Source organism: Dermacentor albipictus, unplaced genomic scaffold (assembly GCF_038994185.2).
Source record: "Dermacentor albipictus isolate Rhodes 1998 colony unplaced genomic scaffold, USDA_Dalb.pri_finalv2 scaffold_42, whole genome shotgun sequence".
NCBI classification, from domain to species: Eukaryota; Metazoa; Arthropoda; class Arachnida; order Ixodida; family Ixodidae; genus Dermacentor; species Dermacentor albipictus.
The window spans coordinates 86,130-107,815 of NW_027225596.1; the positions used below are offsets into that span (position 1 = coordinate 86,130).

Here is a 21,686-nt window from a genome sequence, read left to right on the forward strand (position 1 = left end):
TCTATCCCTGGCCCCTTGTAGCAGGCCTAACAGCCTGCCGACACCGCCTTACGGTGTCAGAAAGGAGAGGCGCCGGGCAAGCGTTCCGATAGGCTAGCTTTCATTTTTCTCCTTTGCACTAATTTGTAGGAATCTCTATCCCTGGCCCCTTGTAGCAGGCCTAACAGCCTGCCGACACCGCCTTACGGTGTCAGAAAGGAGAGGCGCCGGGCAAGCGTTCCGATAGGCTAGCTTTCATTTTTCTCCTTTGCACTAATTTGTAGGAATCTCCATCCCTGGCCCCTTGTAGCAGGCCTAACAGCCTGCCGACACCGCCTTACGGTGTCAGAAAGGAGAGGCGCCGGGCAAGCGTTCCGATAGGCTAGCTTTCATTTTTCTCCTTTGCACTAATTTGTAGGAATCTCTATCCCTGGCCCCTTGTAGCAGGCCTAACAGCCTGCCGACACCGCCTTACGGTGTCAGAAAGGAGAGGCGCCGGGCAAGCGTTCCGATAGGCTAGCTTTCATTTTTCTCCTTTGCACTAATTTGTAGGAATCTCTATCCCTGGCCCCTTGTAGCAGGCCTAACAGCCTGCCGACACCGCCTTACGGTGTCAGAAAGGAGAGGCGCCGGGCAAGCGTTCCGATAGGCTAGCTTTCATTTTTCTCCTTTGCACTAATTTGTAGGAATCTCTATCCCTGGCCCCTTGTAGCAGGCCTAACAGCCTGCCGACACCGCCTTACGGTGTCAGAAAGGAGAGGCGCCGGGCAAGCGTTCCGATAGGCTAGCTTTCATTTTTCTCCTTTGCACTAATTTGTAGGAATCTCCATCCCTGGCCCCTTGTAGCAGGCCTAACAGCCTGCCGACACCGCCTTACGGCGTCAGTAAGGAGAGGCGCCGGGCAAGCGTTCCGATAGGCTAGCTTTCATTTTTCTCCTTTGCACTAATTTGTAGGAATCTCTATCCCTGGCCCCTTGTAGCAGGCCTAACAGCCTGCCGACACCGCCTTACGGTGTCAGAAAGGAGAGGCGCCGGGCAAGCGTTCCGATAGGCTAGCTTTCATTTTTCTCCTTTGCACTAATTTGATGGAATCTCTATCCCTGGGCCCTTGTAGCAGGCCTAACAGCCTGCCGACACCGCCTTACGGTGTCAGAAAGGAGAGGCGCCGGGCAAGCGTTCCGATAGGCTAGCTTTCATTTTTCTCCTTTGCACTAATTTGTAGGAATCTCTATCCCTGGCCCCTTGTAGCAGGCCTAACAGCCTGCCGACACCGCCTTACGGTGTCAGAAAGGAGAGGCGCCGGGCAAGCGTTCCGATAGGCTAGCTTTCATTTTTCTCCTTTGCACTAATTTGATGGAATCTCTATCCCTGGCCCCTTGTAGCAGGCCTAACAGCCTGCCGACACCGCCTTACGGTGTCAGAAAGGAGAGGCGCCGGGCAAGCGTTCCGATAGGCTAGCTTTCATTTTTCTCCTTTGCACTAATTTGTTGGAATCTCTATCCCTGGCCCCTTGTAGCAGGCCTAACAGCCTGCCGACACCGCCTTACGGTGTCAGAAAGGAGAGGCGCCGGGCAAGCGTTCCGATAGGCTAGCTTTCATTTTTCTCCTTTGCACTAATTTGTAGGAATCTCCATCCCTGGCCCCTTGTAGCAGGCCTAACAGCCTGCCGACACCGCCTTACGGCGTCAGTAAGGAGAGGCGCCGCGCAAGCGTTCCGATAGGCTAGCTTTCATTTTCAACTTTCAACCCGTATGAGCATCTTTTGTAGCACTTAGCTACGTTTGGGTGGATGTATGATTTTCCCTTTAATTACTTTTCTCCACCTTAGACCTTGCCGCGGAACTAGTACGTCACTCTTGCCTTAGCTTCGAGTTGACATTGCCCTACCATCTGCTAGCCGCCTGGTTACCTCAGAGGGTAGAGCGGCTGCCCAGGAAAGGCGGTGGCCCCGTGTTCACTTCCCGGACCAGGCCAAATTTTTCTTCAACTGCTAGGCTTTTTTTTCTAGGAGCCTTTATGGGCTTCCTTTGTAGCACTTATCAGCTGCCTACGTTTGGGTGGATGTATAATTTTTCCTTTAATAGTTTCTTATGATTACTTCATCTTTGGCTTTTTTCTGCGATTCGCTTTTGGCTGAAACATTTCACTAACGTCATGGCTCCGCCGTTAATGCCGCAAATTTGTTATTGGTGTCACTTTCAGCTGATGGAAATATGAATGAAAAATTACGAAACAAGGTCGTAGGCTTCCGAAAAGATTTAAACTAGGCAATTGTGCGCCGCGAGAACACCTGCTATTTTAAATGTAAGTGTTGATACAACGTTCGTACACCTAATAAGCCGAGCTTCGACAAGTATGTGTCAGCATGCGCCCCACACATTTATTGTCACTGCTTTGTGCAAACCTATTGGTACCAAAAATATCGTGCAGCAACAACGAACAAAACTCATATTTTAGGACCTAACTCGTTGCAAGCGCTCCTTATATTTTGTTTTAGCATCACTACTAGTATAGTGTTTCAGAAGACACACATTGTGGAAATTTTCGCACGCACTGGCTCGCCATGTCCTTCAGAGACCAGACGCAGGATTGTGGTTTGTGGTGCTAGGTCGCGACCAGTGTTCGCAAGGTAGCGGGGAAGAGAAACGTCGTTGCTGTAGGCACCACTCGTATAGAATTAGTCACGATGCATTTTGTCGCCTTATTGCCGAATTTTTATTTCGTGATATCAATCTCACATGAACACTGGGCGTTGATGTTCAGCTGCCCTACTACCGCTGCCCTGCTGCCCTCCTCGTACCATCAGGCAACTTTTCGCCGCCGCCAACCTGCACATCAGCGTCGAAGCCGTAAGTCGTTTTGAGTTGCTGACCACACACACACACACACACACACACACACACACACACACACACACACACACACACACACACACACACACACACACACACACACACACACACACACACACACACACACACACACACACACACACACACACACACACACACACACACACACATATGTATGTATGTATGTATGTATGTATGTATGTATGTATGTATGTATGTATGTATGTATGTATGTATGTATGTATGTATGTATGTATGTATGTATGCATGCATGCATGCATGCATGCATGCATGTATGCATGTATGCATGTATGCATGTATGCATGTATGCATGCATGCATGCATGCATGTATGCATGCATGCATGTATGCATGTATGCATGCATGCATGCATGCATGTATGCATGCATGCATGTATGCATGTATGTATGTATGTATGTATGTATGTATGTATGTATGTATGTATGTATGTATGTATGTATGAAGACGTTGATTGCACCCTTTTAACAAGAGAAAGCCACAAGTAGCATTGCGATATAATTTGCTTTGAACTGCACGCTTACGACGGCTTGACTGCAATGGGTTCATTTCAAATATTCGCTACATTGAAATGATTTGCGTCGTGTTTCTAATGTAGAATGTCTGAGATGATGGAAATGTTATGTAGGAAAGTAGTGTCCTTTGTTGGTGAATGTTGCGATGATCGGACGGCAAGCTTATAATGCGTTTCCATTCCTAAGGTTCTTCACGCGCTTTCCGGGGCTCTGTATGTATATATCTGTTTGTATCGAACCGCTGTGCCGCTAGCCTTGGTCACTGTGCAGTATATGGTCCAAGTGTTAGAAAATCGGGCTATTGTGTTGACCGAAAAAGGTTCGAAACGAACCATCGGAGCAATTTGAGCCACTGAGTATTATGTTGCAAGGTGCTCTTCAAGAACCTCTTTCCTATCTAACGCGGTCATTATATGTTACGGGATAGGGTATGTAGTGCTCCTTAAAGGGCCCCTCACCAGGTCTGGCCATCTTTAGCTGACAAACGCCGGGCACACAATGCGCGCTAACGATCGTGTCTGCTAAGTATTACGTTGCTACGCGCGGCGTAAAGATCTGATATTTCAAACCGAACGCCGTCTTCCCGGCCGCCGCGCTCCAAGCCGGAGGTTGACGTACGCTTGCTACCGCGCCTACATACACGTACCCGTGCTTTGACGTCGCTCGGGGTGACCGGTGACTTCGAGAATTATTCAAGGCAACATCTGTTATTTGTGCAATATGTCGCTAGAATAGATGAACTAAAGCTTAGAGCAATAAGAAAACACAAATGAGATATCTGCGCGTTTTCGTTTTACTTCACACCGCAGCAAGGGAGATGTACTTCCGTTTTGTCTGCTTCTTCCCACGTCGTGCGGTCGCGTGTCCAGACGACACAATCAATGAAGGGGGCTAGTTTGTGAACGTTCATGGTTATATTGCGCTTAGTTTTACACTGTCGATATTAAGTGAAAGACAGGGCATGGACATACGTAGCGCAACGTATGTCCACGACCTGTCCTTCACTTAATGTCGTCCGTGTAAAACTAAGCGCAACATAACAACGAACAGACAACAAAAGTATATCGTTTTCTAACGTGTTCCAGCGGTCGATCATGCTCTATGAACCGCTTGCGCCTGCCCGAGTATTCGGGCAACACTCACTTATACAACGACTCTGAGGAGGTATATTGTGGGAGGCCACCTAGTGGACTGTCCATTTCGGCCGCTGCCGATTGACTGGGGCCGCTCCTTTCTTCCTCGCTCGTACAGCTGCATCCAATCAACAGCGGCCTAAATTTGACAGTCCACTAGGTGGACTCCCACAGAATACCCCCACAGGTGTCCTTGTGCGCGGCGTGCAAGATCGTGCCCTGTGCTAAACGAGACAATCAGAACAGCTCGCGCGCGACGTCGTCAGCGGATGTGCGCCGCGCAGCAAAAAAAAAAGAAAAGGGAAAAAAATGAAGGCGGGGCCCGTGACGTATGCGTTACGCGATCCTCGAGCTGTGGTGTGCGAGAACGTAGGGAAGGAATCTTACTGAGGAAGGCGAGAAGGTGCAAGTGCAAAGAGTGTCTCTTGGCAATGGCTCTCGCCTCCTGAAACCATCGGTTCGCGGTACTGAAATATTTCTATCTCGGCTATTAATGAGCCAATCTGAAAATTTCTTGCGGCAGAACGCTCCCTAGAGAGCTCGTTCCAACTTCCAGCTTATAACAGATATTTGAATGTGCCGGGGTGAGGGTCCATTTAATGGAACTCTTTGACGCTGACTTAAAGCACTGGATAGGTGGTTCTCTTTATGGACCGCTTTGATGCCGGAGTGTCTCACTGGGTATGTCAGCTGGTAAAGACCTCTTTTCAATTTAATTTAATGTTAATTTAGTGAAAACGTGTGTTGGCAGCCACCAATCCGGGCATAGCTTCCTTTGCGGTTGTCGTGCAAAATGTAATCAATGCAACATACTATGGTGCTATGGTTACGAGTGTGCACGTGATATACGAGGCATTTCGCATCATCAAAAAAGGTTACATGGGTGAGTTTGCCTGCGATATCTCTCCTCACCTAGGAACTCGTGTACGTTGCACTTGGATGATGGCAAACATTTGTTTGTGGTCTTTATTTATTCTTCGTCATGGCTATTTTCCTGAAGTCGTCTACGTTTAGAGAAAGAACAAATAATTACTTAGTTTGCGGATAGCCGACAGCGCAAATTGGGAAAGGACGATAGGAGAGGGTGGTGGACGGTGTTGGATATGCAAGCAAGAGACGCCGCGAACACGCACAGTGAGCAAGCACTGCGGCGTTGAAGCACAAACGGGAAGGGCGCGCGTGTGGCGATTCTTTTCTCCACCTCCCGGCGCCTTCCCCCTGCTTCTCTGGTGAAAGATGTTCGCCGGTCTGACGCACGAGCCATCTACGCTTGCTCGTAAGATGACAACTCCCGGCAGACCGCCGCTCGATGATGGGTCTTCCTCGCGCTGCGACGTTCTATTCTTTGTTCGAGTGACATATCAGCCGCAGCGAAGCGATCTCAATGCGAACCGTTACCGAATACGGCTCCCAGTCAGCGGGTGGAGCCCGTCGGCTTTCATGCATAACTCGTCAAAGGTTGGAAGGTGATCGCTGGAGCAACATACCTTCCTCAAAGCCAGATTACATGAGCTTTGGTGAAAACACAACGGATAGAACCATCGCTTACAGAAACTTCTGATATACGCAGGCGCGACCTGCGTATATATATATATAGAAAGTGTGTGTGGGTGAGTGCGCGTGTGGATCGAGGCCTTGCGTCCATGCTGAACTGGTTCGCGTTCTTGTTCCCGCCAGACACCCGCCGTGGTTGCTCAGTGGCTATGGTGTTAGGCTGCTGAGCTCGAGTTCGCGGCATCGAATCCCGGCCACGGCGGCCGCATTTCGATGGCGGCGAAATACGAAAACACCCGTGTACTTAGATTTAGGCGCACGTTAAAGAACCCCAGGTGGTCGAAATTTCCGGAGTCCCCCACTACGGCGTGCCTCATAATCAGAAAGTGGTTTTGGCACGTAAAACCCCCTAATTTGTTTTTGCGGTGCCGACACCCTGCTGGACCCAGCAACTGGTGGGCGAACCAAAGCCAACTCTTGCCTACCTACCTGCCGTGAGATGCAAGCCATGGTAAAGGCTCTGCCTTTACCATCGCTTGCATCTCACGGCAGGTAGGCAGTCATTTTCTTAAATATTAGCGTACCACAGTGAATCGCCTGTGGATAGAAATCACCTTTCTTGTTTTTTGTTTGTCTGGTGGTCATAAATCAGTGTTTATGTATGAGTGCATCGTGCACGTACTGGCATGTTTCTTTTCTACCAACAATCAAGGTGTCCTGGGGATAGGCCTTTCAAGGTGGGTTCAGGTTTCGGACGGGCTCTATGTCCTCGACCGGTGCTTTGCGCCGGAGAGGTTCAAACTAATCCAAGACCTAGGATAGACGATGTGACTAGATCATTTCACGAGAAAACAAGTTTAATAACTGACCGGAAGCGGTAACTTGAAATACCATGGTTATGGCAACCCAAATAGCAACAGCAGCGTATCGGTTATTAAGAACAAATGTGATGTCATTACAAGCTCTATACATAAGGTGAAGTGTAATACTTCAAAAGCAAACGATGGACTAGATGTCGACGACAATAACAACCGCGTGGGGCGAAAAATTCTTCTCGTAAGGGCGCTCTCGTAAGGCTCTCTCGTAAGAAAACGAACACTACGCAGAATGGGAGCACTTTGTTTGGGAATTCCTATTAGACCACTTCAAAGTGAGCGCGGGCGACATAGAAGGAGCTCACGGTGCAAGTCAGCGTCCACCTGGCTATTATCGGCCGATTTTAGTCAAATTATTTCATATCTAAAACCGACATTCTAAGGAACGCCTTGAAAAGTAAGACCTACCGCTCCAAAAGGTGTGCTTGGAGGAAGAGCTCTCACCAAAAGTTCAGCTTGCCCGCACAAGAACGCACAAGAAAAAACAAATGGAAAGATAGCGAGAGTTTGCCATGAGGAAACGCAAACGGAAAGAAATGTTTGTACCTCACTTCAGCTTTCTTTTTTTTTTTTCGGAAATGAAATACCTTTTCCTTCCCGTCGCGGGCGGTGTTGTTGAGGGAAATATATTCGAAAATCTTGTGAATAAATGACGAATTAAGCAACAGGAAATATGCGAAACCACGTATAGTTTCCTTGTCCATAGCAAAGTTTCGCAGCATATTCTCAAAATTTGATGCCTTAGAAACATTTGTGCATGTATAATGAGCGAATATCATCGTAGCTACAGAGACGTGGATTTCCAGAAAAATCGCAAATAGTGAACTATCGCTTCCGTCATTTGTGATTTTTGCCAAGACAGGCTTGAATCAGAGGAATCACAGTTGCAATAAGGAAAGAATACAACCCATCGCTCGTTGCCATAAACTCTGCGCATGAAGTTAACTCAGTCTGTCAGCTCACCTGAAATATAGTCATATCGAATATAACATAATTATACATTTATACATAAATTAAAGGTTTCAAGGATTAGTTTTGGCTTCCTTGTATTTGCGAAGGTATATGTATATGTAAATGTATATGTATGACGTCTCAACTAACATCACATCTCTTTGCTTGTTCGGCGACGTCTGCATAATCAACAGAACACACAACTTCCCACGATGACGTAACCTACAATCAGATACATCCCAACTGCAGCAATGGCGCTCTACTTGGTTGATGAATATGTCAACGAGACGAAGCAGGTTGCGCTCCCAAACACTCAGCGGTGTGAAACTGCTATGGGTCAAATAACGTGGAAATAGAACCCATCTGTCCCGTTAAATATCCAAGCGTTTTTTACTGAGTTAATCTACTTCTCTGGAATACATCATTGGTAAATCTCTGAAGAAACTCGGATCTCCAGAAACCTCGCCAATACATCTTGCAAATTGTGAAAGCAGACTTCAACTGTGTCTCTCTAATGAGGCCATGAGACCATTACGCATTGATCATATGGCATCTTCATCATGGTACTTACCGGCATGCTTGAGTCAATACAAGACATAGCGGCAAGGCTCATCGCATCATGTTACTCACGAAATCAGCGTGTCTACCCTGAAAATAGGCTTAAAATTTTGCCGTTTGCAGCATGCAGAAAACACGCCGGTTTATCACTTTTTCTCCAAACGTTGTGTCAAAACAAAGAACCCTTTGCCGTAAGCCAAATTCAGCAGTCTAAGGTGGCCAGATCGGCATGGGGAAGCAATGCGCGAAGGAACAGGGTCACAAGCTAACGAATGAAATTCACTACCAGCAAACTTAGTCACAGTGACAGTCATCGTCCTTCCAAAATACAATGCTAACGTATTTGGAAAGTGGTAAGGATTTTTGGGAAAACAAATGTATGAGAAATTATTCTTTTTCTTTGTTCATGTCCATTACAAAGATAGCGCTTATTCTTTGAACTAGCTTTTACTCGTCTTTTAGTAAGCTTACATGTTCGTACAGCTTGTTAAGTGTGTTATGTATTGTATGATTGCTCAAGTGGCTTTTTTGTACACCTATATGCTGGTATAGATGATGAAGTGTACTAGCTTATGCAGTTTATGACTTACTACTCAAGTGAGTGTTCTTTCCTATCAGACACCCCCGCCCCCTCGTACAATGTTCTGCAGGGCCGTTCATCATCAGCATCATCAACCTGGTTACGCCCACTGCAGGGAAAAGGCCTCTCCCGAGTACTAATTTTCGCCATGTTGTCCCTGCAAACTTCTTTATGTCATCCGCCCACCTAACTTTCTGCCACTGCCTGCTACGCTTCCCTTCCCTTGGAATCCAGTCCGTAACCCTTAATGACCATCGGTCATCTTCCCTCCTCATTACATGTCCTGCCCATGCCCATTTCTTTTTCTTGTCATTAACCCGCGTTGGTTGCCTCACCCAATATGCTCTTTTCTTATACCTTAAAGTTACACCCATCATTCTCCTTTCCATAGCTCGTTGCGTCGTCCTCAATTTAAGCGGAACCCTTTTCGTAAGCCTCCATGTTTCTGCCCCATGCGTGAGTACTGCTAAGACACAGCTGTTGTATCTTTTAACTACCTCATTCATATTAGTAATGATATTGCGGGCTTTTTCTCTTAAGACATACATCTGATTCTTGCCTATTCATAGTTTCTTCTTCACTGCTTTTAGGCTTCCTCCGTTCCTGAGAGCTTGTTCCATTCTATCCATATGGGAGTTCCTTATATCGGCTCTCTTACGCTTGTTGATTAACTTAGAAAGTTCTGCCAGTTCTGTTCTAGCTGCAGGGTTAGAAGCTTTCATACATTAGCGTTTCTTGATAAGATCTCTCATCTCCTGCGATAGCTTACTGGTATCCTGTCTAACGGAGTTGCCACCTAGTTTTATGGCACACTCCTTAATAACGCCCATAAGATTGTCGTTCATTGCTTCAACACTGAGGTCCACTCCCTGAGTTAAAGCCGAATACCTGTTCTGCGGCTTGATCCGGAATTCCCTCTTACGGCTAACTCATTGATTGGCTTCTTATATACCAGTTTCTTCCGTTCCATCCTCATGTCTAGGCTAATTCGAGATCTTACTATCTCGTGGTCACTACAGCGCACCTTGCCGAGCGCGTCCACATCTTGTATGATTCCAGGGTTAGCACAGAGTATGAAGTCTATATCATTCCTAGTCCTGCCATTTGAGCTCCTTCAAGTCCACTTTCGGTTAACCCGCTTGCGGATGAAGGTATCCATTATCCGCATATTATTCTGTTCTGCGAACTGTACTAATAACTCTCCCCTGCCATTCCTACAGCCTATGCCATATTCCCCCACTGACTTGTCTCCAGCCTGCTTCTTGCCTACCCTGGCATAGAAGTCGGGAATTAGTCTAGTGTATTTTGTTTCGACTTTACCCATTGCCGATTCCACGTCTACATAAGAGTTTTCGACTTCCTGGTCATCATGACTGGATGTAGGGGCGTGGACCTGTTCGACCTTCAATTTGTACCTGTTATTAAGTTTCACAACAAGACATGCCACCCTCTCGTTAATGCTATAGAATTCCTGTATGTTACGAGCTATATCCTTATTAATGAGGAATCCGACTCCTAGTTCTCGTCTCTCCGCTAAGCCCCGGCAGCACAAGACGTACCCGCTTTTTAGCACTGTAGATTCTTCTTTCGTCCTCCTAAACTCACTGAGCCCTATTATATCCCATTTAGTACCCTCTAATTCCTCCAATAACACAGCTAGACTTGCCTCACTAGATAACGTTCTAATGTTAAACGTTGCCTGGTTTAGATTCAAATTGCGACCTGTCCGGAGCCAGGGATTCTTAGCACCCTCTGCTGCATCACAGGTCTGAGCACCGCTGTGGTCAGTTCCTTCGCGGCTGCTGGGGACTGAGGGCCGGGTTTGATTGTTGTGTTCATATAGGAGGTTGTGGCCAAGTACTGCACCAGAGTGGCCAATCTTGCTCTGGTTAGAGCGTGCGTTACCGGTTCTGGTCACCGGGATGCGGCCGCACTCCATGCCTGTTTAGGCAATTTTTTCAACACGGGGATTCTTTTTATCCGGTAGAAAATTGCGCTGCACCGGGATTCGAACCACGGTCCTCTTCCACGCGAGAGGACCGTGGGTCAAATCCCGGTGCCGTTCGAGTATATAAATAATTATTGAATGTATACATATATACATATATATACTGCCACTAGGTGTAACGAGCCAGTGCTGAGACAGAAGTGACCGGAACGCGCGCTCGGCATGAGGCGGTCGCTGAAGAAGTAGAGGCTGAGGACGCCGGCTTGAGTTTTTGTACGCCATCTTGTACAACTGTCTGTCTCGTCGACGCCGGCTACATCTTCAATTGTCTTTTCGTGACAAAACTGGTGGAGGTGCGAGGTACGGTTCCTCCGGTGCCACAAACCCCTCCTGGTAGGAGCACCAGCCCCATACTAGTGGACATTTGGCCTGTGTTCACCGGGCCAGCAGGAGAATCCGAGGATTGCCTCCGGAGCTTCAAAATCTCTCCGCAGCAACATCGACGCCGCCACGGACCAGTATGGAAGGAACATCCGCACCTGTTTCGTCGTACTACTATCGCTTTTACTGAGCCAATGGCAGACGTTGCTGAAAGCTTTGCGTCTATAACAAAGGACAACCCAGCTCAGACACTCAGCAATAGCGATATCAATTCGGACCTTTCGGAAGAAAAGCAAAAAACGCTGCACGAGTGGTTACTTCGGTTCAAGTAGTGCTTCGCATCTTCTAAGGTACGCCAGAAGCCCATCACGAGACACCGAATAAACACGTATGCCGATTCTCGTCCCATATGACAACTGCCTTATCGCGTATCGGCGAAAGAGCGCGACGTGTTTAATGCACAAGTGAAAAGAATGCGGGACGATGACGTCATACAACCATCTCAAAGCGCTTGGTCGTCGCCGGTGGTCCTCGTTAAAAAGAAAGACGGAACACTTCGGTTCTGTGTTGCCTATAGAAAGTTGAATAAAGTCACAAAGAATGACGTTTATCCGCTTCCGCGGATCGATGATTTGTTAGATCAACTGCTGCGAACGAGGTAATTTTCATCCATACATTTGAAGAGTGGATATTGACAAATCGAAGTTGACAAACGAGCTCGCAAAAAAACTGCCTTTGTTACCCCGGATGGACTGTACGAATTTAAAGTAAATCCATTCGGACTGTGTTGTGCACCGGCCACATTCCAGAGAATGATGGACACTGTTCTGACGGGTCTGAAGTGGCACAGTTGTATAGTATATTTAGATGAGATCGTCGTGTTTGCGGCGACCTTCGAAAAACATCTGAACCTTTTGGAGGTGGTATTTTAGGCGCTCCACTCTGCTAATCTGACGCTAAAACCAGAAAAGCGTCACTTCGATTATGAAGAGTTGAAGCTTGTCGGTCATGTCGTGAACACCGACGGCGTCAAGCCTGACCCAGACAAAACATCTGCTGTCGCTGCTTTCCTGACTCCTCGTGACAAGAAAGCAGTATGCCGCTTTCTCGGTTTGTGTACGTACTATCGTCGCTTCAACGATAATTTCTCCCGGATCGCCGAACCACTCATACGCCTCGCGCGAGAAGACGCACCCTTCGTACGCAGCTTTCATCGAGTTACGGCAGCGCCTGCAGGAATCACCCGTCCTCGCTCACTTTGACAAGGACGCTGACACCGAGGTGCATACCGACGCATGTAACCTCGGACTGTGCGCTGTATTAATTCAACACCAGGAAGGCGTCGAGCGAGTGATCGCTTAGGCCAGTCGCACCCTTTCACGCACCGAAATCAACTACTCCACCTCCGAGAAAGGGTGTCTAGCGGTTGTGTGGGCCATCATGGAATTTCGGCCTTATCTCTACGGTCACCCTTTCAAGGGGACGACAGACCACCATTCCTTGGGTTGGTTAGCCAACCTACGAAACCGGTCCGGACAACTTGCCCGATGGACCCTCCGTCTGCAGGAGTTGGATGTTATCATCGTCTACAAATCGGGCCGGATAAAACGAAGATGCGGACACGTTGTCGCGAGCTCCCGTAAAAACTTGCGATAAGGACATGGACGAAGACAGCACATTCCTTGGTGCGCTCACCGCATCTGACCTCATCATACGGCAGCGCGAGGACGCCGAAATACGCCCTCTCATTGATCACCTAGAAGGCAAGAATGCTACAATCCCACGACACATTTGTCGCAGTCTTTCCACCTTCTGCCTACGAAATGGTGTCCTCTACAAGAAAAACTCAAGTGCCAATGACAGATAAAATCTATTGGTCGTACCTGCCTCCCTCCGTGATGACATTCTCCTAACCTGCCATGATGAGTCCACGTCTGGACACTGGGGATTTTCACGTACTTTTTCCAGAGTACGCCAGATGTACTTCTGGCGCAAACTTTCTACCAAGGCGAAGCGTTACGTGCGAAGCTTCCGTGAGTGTCATCGCAGGAAATCACCGTCTTTGAAGCCCGGGGGGTTACTCCATCCCATCGCACCACCTAGCGCGCCGTTTGATCAAATCGGCAAAGATCTTCTGGAACCCTTTCCCTTGCCAGCCAGCGGAAACAAGTGGATAATAGTCGCCACAGACTATCTAACACGCTACGCCCAGACGAAAGCTGCACAACGTGTCATGGCCTACGAAGTTGCCCAGTTCTATATTGATCACATAATCCTCAGACATGGTGCCCCGTCACATGTCATCACCGACAGAGGTACTGCCTTTACAGCCCTACTGATAGAGGACGACATATTCAAGCTGAGCTGCACGCAGCATCGCAAGGCCACTGCCTGTCATCCGCAGACCAACGGACTGACGCAACGGCTAAACAAAACCATTGCTGACATGCTGTCTATGTATGTAGACGTCCAGCATAAAACATGGGATCAAGTCCTGCCGTACGTTACATTCGCGTACAACACCGCCATTCAGGAAACAACACGATTCTCACCGTTCCGTCTTGTTTACGGGCGCGAGGTCCATACCACGCTAGACGCAATGCTTCCGCATGACACCAATGCATCACTTACTTCCGACGCCAAGCAACTTACTCAACGCGCAGGGGAAGCTCGTCAACTTGCGCGCATACACATCACGAAGCAGCAGAGTACAGGCGCACGACGCTACAACCTTCGACACCGGCAAGTCGTGTACCAGCCAGGTGACCAAGTCTGGGTGTGGGCTCCCATCTGTCGCCAGGGGTTGTCCGAGAAGCTGCTGAGTAGATACTTTGGACCCTACAAATTGATACGCCGCGTTAGTGAACTATGAGGTCATTCCCGACGGTGCCACGTCACCTCGGCGTCGACAGTACCACACGGAGATAGTGCATGTTATTCGCCTCAAACCGTATTTCGCGCACTAAGGCGGTGCCAACCCGATCTCATATGACAGTAAGCCTCGGGTCGATGCTTTCCTTTTGGCGGGGGAATAATTCCAATAGGTGTCGCGAGCCAGCGCTGAGAAAGAAGTGACTGGAACGCGCGCCCGGCAGGAGGTGGGCGCTGAAGCAGAGGCAGAGGACGCCGGCTTGAGTTTTTGTACGCCATCTTGTGCAACTGTCTGTCTCGTTGACTCCGCGTACTTCTTCAGTTGTCTTTTTGTGACAAAACGATGAAGAAGACACCTTAGCAAAACTGTGAATAACGAAAGTACTATTTTGTTGCGCGAACCTGTGCCTACAAAAGCAAATGACACTCTAAGCTTTACGATAGGGGCTAACACAGCCGGCAATCATCGAAGTGCGATCAGCGCGCCAAGTGCTTCGGCTTTTACGCATCACTCGTCAAATGTTCCATTGTTATGGCTGCCACTCGCGTGGTTTCCAGAAACTACTACACAATTCGTATCGCGCATGCAATCTGATTATACAATGTCTGGCGAGGACACAAAACAGATAAAGTTAACGATAACATACGCGTGCACGCGCGTCTAGCGCAGAGTGATAACATTGGGTTGTTAACTAGCGAAATGGAAGTCCCAGAGAAATGGATAATTACGTAGACGTGGCAGTATATGTACATTATGAATACAGATAAAGAATCATGTGAGATGTGTTCCAAAACGTTTGTCCCTGTTATCTGAAGCAGTGCTTTCCGGACTGTTGTTTCCGGACAGTGTATATCCTGTAGTCTTGGTAATCATTCAAGTAAGATCTCTGCAGGACAGATTCATTAGATCGAATCATTTCCTCAGTTTCACAGTTCTGAACAGGTAATGTTCCAAGAGCAAAGACATTTTCGTTGAACTCCGACCTCATCAACTTGCAGTCCATGAGATTGAGTTTATGGCTTAAGTAAAGCGTCTGAACAGCAAGTCAGTCTGTTAACCTGCAGCCGTGCGGCAGTTTCATGCAGTCTGTAAATTTATTTCTCCTAATTGGAGCGTGTAAGAACCGCCGCACTTCAGACAAGAGAGCTATGGTAAAAACCTCTTCTGTGCGCTTTGGCTTAGAGCTTATGCAAGAAGACAAAAACGCCCATAAATAATGACAGGCTCCTACTGTTGTCACATTGATATATACGTCATCATTATCATCATCATCATCATGTCAACTACAGGACGAAGGCCTCTCTCTGCGATCTCCCATTACCCCTTTCCTACGCAAACCAATTCCAAGTAGCACCCGCAAATTTCATAATTTCGTCACTCCATCTAGTCTGCTGCCATCCTCTACTGCGCTTTCCTTCTCTTGGTACCCATTCTGTTACCCTAATGGTCCAACGGGTGTCTTGTCTGCGCATTACATGACCTGGCCAGCGCCATTTTCTTCTCTTAATGTCTATTAGAATATCGTCTATGCCCGTTTGCTCTCTGATCCAAACTGTTCTCTTTCTGTCTCTTAGTTATGCCTCGTATTCTTCGTTCCATCGCTCTTTGCGCGGTCCTTAACTTGTTCTTTGTCAGGATCCAAGTCTCTGCGCCGTATGTCAGCGTCGGTAAAATGCACTGATTGTATACTTTCCTTTTCAATGATAACGGTAAGCTCCCATTCAGGAGCTCACGATGTCTGACGTATGTGATCATATCCATTTTTATTCTTCTGTGAATTTTCTTCTCATGGTCCGGGTTCCCAGTGATTAGATGACCTAGGTAAATGTACTCCTACACAGACTCTAGAGGCTGACTTGCGATCTTGAACGCTTGTTCCCATGCCACTGTGGTATAAACTTTTTTAAACAGGGTTGAAGTACCTCAGACAGGCTGGCCAACGTTTCGATAGGTGGACCTATCTTCGTCAAAGGCGGCCTCGTCATCCTCGGCGTGTTAGTTTTCAAGGGTTAGTGCAGTGACGTCACGTGCGGGTGTTGTCGCTGGCGGCTGGTTTTAAAGAGAGATATTAGAAGAGGGAACAGGCGTTGTCGTCCGACGTCTGTGAGCCTCATTCTCAAGACGAAGGGACAAGAGCGTGAGAGTGGGCACGCGGGGAGGAAAGAAAAGAAATAGAAGCAGAAAAAAGGGGGAAAAAAGGGGGAAAAAAAGCAGGGGGGAGCCAGGGCCGTGCCAAGACACAACAAAGGGGGGGGGGGTGAAAGAAAAAGAAAGAGAAAAATGAAATCTTTAAGAAATACGGGGGCTTGGGAGCGTGTTGGGGACGCGAAAGGTTAGGAGGTATTCAGGGGAGTCGTTGGCGGCATGTTTTTGAGGCATTAGAACGGCCGGTCAAGCAATAGGTCGAGTAATTTTGAAATAGTTAAGGTGGCGACGAAGAGTCTGCGGTGACATTGCACCTCCTAACCTTTCGCATCCCCAACACGCTCCCAAGCCCCCGTATTTCTTAAAGATTTCATTTTTCTCTTTCTTTTTCTTTCACCCCCCCCCCCCCTTTGTTGTGTCTTGGCACGGCCCTGGCTCTCCCCTGCTTTTTTCCCCCTTTTTTCCCCCTTTTTTCTGCTTCTATTTCTTTTCTTTCCTCCCCGCGTGCCCACTCTCACGCTCTTGTCCCTTCGTCTTGAGAATGAGGCTCACAGACGTCGGACGACAACGCCTGTTCCCTCTTGTAATCTCTCTCTTTAAAACCAGCCGCCAGCGACAACACCCGCACTTGACGTCACTGCACTAACCCTTTAAAACTAACACGCCGAGGATGACGAGGCCGCCTTTGACGAAGATAGGTCCACCTATCGAAACGTTGGCCAGCCTGTCTGAGGTACTTCAACCCTGTTTAAAAAAGTTTATACCACAGTGTGCCATTCCATCTGCCAGCCCCTTTCTTGTTTTTGGTGTTCCCATGCCAGGTTATTTATCATTATCGTTGTCTTCTGCATCTTAACCTTCAGTCCCACTCTTCCACTTTCCTTGTTAAGGTCCTCCATCATTTGTTGAAACTCGTTTGCGTTGTTGCTGAATAGACCAATGTCATCGGAAAAGCGATGGTTGTTGATGTATTCGCCATCGTTCTTTACTCCAAAGCCTTCCCAGTTCAATAGCTTGAATACTTCTTCTAAGCACGCCGTGAATAGCATTGTAGAGATTGTCCCCTTGTATGACACCTTTCTTTATTAGTATTTTCCTACTTGTGTAGAATTAGGCCAGCTGTGGAATCTCTTTAGATATCTTCTAGTGTATTTATGTAAGCGGTCTGTACTCCTTGATTATGCAATGACTCTTTGACTGCTGGTATCTCTACAGAATCAAATGCTTTTTGTAATCTATAAAAGCCATATAGTGAGGTTTATTGTACTCTGCGGATTTCCCGATAACCTGGGTAATGACATGGATGTAATCCATTGTAGCTTTTCCTAATGCCAGCCTGCTCGTTGACTAAATTCCAGTGTTGTCCTTATTCTATTGGACATTATTTTGGTAAATATTTTATATAATACTGGGAGTAAGCTAACCGGCCTATAATTTTTAGTTCTTTATCGTCGCCCTTTTGTGGATTAGTGTAATGTTTGCTTTCTTCCAGTTTTCTGCGACCCTTGCAGTCGATAGACACTTCGTATAGAGAGCCCCCAGTTTTCCTAGCGTTATGTCTGCTCCAGCTTTGATTAAATCAACTGTTATTTCATCCTCTCCTGCCACTTTTCCCAGTTTCATGCCTTGCAAGGTCTTTCTGACCTCATCTCTAGTTATAGGAGGGGTTTCTTTATACTGTTCATTATTGTTTTTAATAGAGCGCTCCTCAGTCGTCTTGGTACTGTAAAGGTAAGTACAGAATTCTTCCGCTGCTTTTACTATATCTTCGAGATCGCTGATATTACCCTGCTTATCTTTTATTGCCTACATCTTAGTTTGTCCTAAGCCAAGTTTTTTTCTCACTGATTTCAGGCTGCGTCCATTTTTTACGGCTTCTTCAGTCTTTCCCACGTTATAGTTTTGAATGTCACTTATTTTCGCCTTGCTTATCGCTTTTGACACGTCCGGGAATTCTACACTACCTCTTCAGTAGGACACTTTCATTCTTTGTCGTTTCTTTATTAGGTCCTGTGTTACTTGGGAGAGCTTGCCTGCTGGCTGCCTGGGTGCCTTGCTTCCCACTTTAATTGCTGCCTCTTAAGCCAGCCTCGTTACGGTTTCATTCAATACCTCTATGTCATCATCATCTATCTGTTCTAAGGCTGCATATTTGTTTGCAAGTGCCAGCCTAAGTTTTTTTTTTACTTTTACCCTTACTGGCTCTATGTTGACGTGTCTTTTTTTTTTTGACCAATTTTACTCTTTCTCTGTTTAAATTGAGGTTGATCCTAGCCGTCACTATCCTATGATCACTACATTTTACCCTACCTATTACTTGAACATCCTCAGGGTGTCTACCAACCGGGAAAACAGGGAATTCTCAGGTATTTTCTGCAACACTGCAACAAATTAACGGTTCGTACACCCCATCCTCAACCCCAGCTCGCCGAGGAAGGCAAACTGCGCGTGATAAGTAAATGAGTCCGTGACCGGTGTATCTCCCACGGTGAAAGATTTATAAGGGCGTTCCATTTCGCGTGCAGCTGTTCCTTTAAAGACAGCTCTCTGCCGTGCCAGTGGTCGTCGAACGTGGCAATCGCAGCGACGTTGGTGGTGGCCACACATGGGATCGAACGGAGAACCGTTTTCTTGTCAGCTTTACGGCAATGAAATCCTCCGTATTTTATACCTTTTTTTTATCGGATGGAGAGATTTACAGAATGGAAGAGAGCGCTTTTTCGTACGGTAGCACGGCATCGCTAAGACTCTCCAGTGATATCCTTCTTTTTAATTTTTGTGGTGCCGGCGTCCATTTACTACTGCGGCAGCGACACGTCAAATGTCGTCTATGACAGATTGGCACATCGGGGAATTTTAGAAATCTCCGGTCATGTGTCCCCGCACAGTGATGGCACGAGATTTTGTGATAGAAAGCCAGCGGTGGGGTGCATTAAAAAAAATAAAAAGATAAGAAAACGCTGCTCAAGGGCGGGAAATTCAAACCATAAAAATGGCTGTGGCTTAGGTAAGGTTAAGCCCAGGATGCGAAGCATACTAGCCTTTATTTTAGTTGTTGAACCACTGTTTAGCCTGGTGAACTGCTGTTGCTTGGCTATATTTGGTTCGGCTAGACGAAGAAACAACTCATGCATTACTTCTTCGCCTTCAAGAGTGGAACGCGACAGCGTTCCCGTCGACCCGCCAAGGGGTGTAAGACAATGGGCTACAGGGCAGCGACTACGCGCCCCGCATTGGACGCGGTGAGCGTCGAGCAAAGCAGCGTTCGGCGCGGCAACGAAATGTGCGCCTGAGCAAGAGACGCACGCCTTAGAAACAGCGCGTTTCTAAGGCAACACCGCATTCACTAGAGGCGCTTTTGTACCGCTTTGAAGCGTTGTACTCGTGGCTCAGTGGTAGCGTCTCCGTCCCACACTCCGGAGACCCTGGTTCGATTCCCACCCAGCCCGTCTTGCAAGAGTTGAGCCAAAGCCACTTCTCCTCTGTCGTGACGTCACGGTGTCACGTGATTTCATGGTCACCGCCGCGCCTGAGGAGCTGGGTTGAGCCCTCGTTCTCCTCTGTCGTGACGTCACGGTGTCACGTGATTTCATGGTCACCGCCGCGCCTGAGGAGCTGGGTTGAGCCCTCGTAATATGCTTCGCATAAAAACGCTGCGGTGATCTGTTCTTGCACGAACGTGGCCAGGAGGCGCACCGTTCAGACTCCAATCCGGCTGGCAGCTCCAGCAGAACGAACCCTCGTCGGGAGGTACGCATCATGTGCTTAATGTGACGCACCGAGTTATGCTCAAAACGTTTCACTCGAATGTGAGGCCTTGTGGTAGGCGCTAAACCTGCACAATTTTCAGTCGCACTGTCGCGCTGAGATTTGCACAAAGCAGGCGAACCTTAACGGCTTAGTTGTCTTCATCCTTTCTACAGCTTTGGACAGTGATTAAACTAGAGCTAATGAGGAGGGAACCGTGGGTGGGCGGGGAGAGGTACCTGGCCTTGTAGTTTTTCTGGGAATGCAGCGAGCCTAAGCACTAAGCAGCGAGCCATAGTCACCTAGCCTGCTTGAGGAAATCAGGGTTTACTACGTCTAGTGCAGTGTAGCATATTGCCTATCTCTATTTTCTCATCGACCATTTATCTCTATTTTTTTACAGCTACCCGTGACTCCAACGAGCCCTGTTCATTGGATCTCTTCCCCGCTTTTCTTTGATGCGAATTAGTATTATTAGCTTACTTCAGCTACTTTGAATCTATGCAGCCTCTTTAGCGCCGCTCTTCGATGAAGAACGAAATACTCATTTTTTTTTGCATTTCACGGAATGGAACCCGCGTCACACGGGTTGCTCAAGAATAGAAGCCCGGCGCTTAAGTACGAATGCACGTGGCCTGCCAGGGATTAATTATCAATGTTAGGCACGCACCGGTGCGCCACGAATCTCTGAGGCCACGCAAAAATGGGGAACTTCGTGGGTGCGCCGCTGGATGACCCACCGTGACGAAACTGAAAAATCGGCGGCCCAAATTCACGAGTATCTGTACTTGAAAAGCGAGGACGCAGAGTGGAGAAAGAGGTCAAGAAAGCTGGCAGCCAAGTACAGGGTGATTGAAAGTATACATAGACTACCAGGAGTCATCAGAAAGAAACAAAGACAGTTAATTTGATGCAAGGAATAGAAACAAAAAAGGACCATGGAGGTTTACTAGAATGAGAAGAAATTAGAAGTGAAAATCTGTACGATAACACAAAGGGCAGTGCCTTGCTATCAGCCTCAAACCGGTTGCCTAAGGACAAAAACATACCGGAGCAAATATTCGCTACAAGATGAGGCATCTGTATGCTGCAGCAAAAATCCGAAGACCACTCAGGATATCCTAATGGAATGTGAAGAGATATACCCAGAGTGAACCGTAGGTAATGTACACCTTCCAGAAGCGCTTGGGTTTAAAGTGGATGGAAGTATAAACCAGGCGAGATAAGCAAGATATGTTTAGAGTATTGGTGGAGAAAAAAAGCAGGGAAGAAATTCATACGACCAGATCTATTACAGTCATAGCTAGCGGTACAAGGTAAATTTTGAAGGGGGGGGGGAAGCTTAAGGACATGTCCGCAAGAAGGCTAGAGAAAAAAAAAAACATGCATGGCATACGTTAATAAATCAGGCAGTCTAGGTGACTATTTTTCACCGTGCCCTTTCAATGGTGATACCATTAAATTATCATCATCACACATACGCGACGCATTTCGGTGGTGGCAATACGGTGTGTCGCTATACATTGCTTGAATGAAATTCGTATGAACGTCGACAGTATAATCGCGAGGAGAGATCATTCTGCCGAATTCTTTTTTCCCCAAAACTCTAAATGTCTCT

General features: G+C 47.5%; 1 protein-coding gene across 8 annotated transcripts in view; it reads left to right on the forward strand.

Moving 5' to 3' along the window:
* The window catches only part of LOC139052897 (uncharacterized), a 355,309-nt gene that overhangs the window by 15,767 nt on the left and 317,856 nt on the right, over positions 1-21,686 (forward strand). For all 8 annotated transcript variants that reach the window (XR_011510109.1, XR_011510113.1, XR_011510111.1 and 5 more), the window contains exon 5: positions 2,743-2,828. Coding sequence is in view for 2 of the 8 variants with exons in the window: in XM_070530057.1 (XP_070386158.1) it covers positions 2,743-2,828 (86 nt within the window). In the remaining 6 variants the exon portion in view is untranslated. The remainder of the gene's footprint in view (positions 1-2,742; positions 2,829-21,686) is intronic.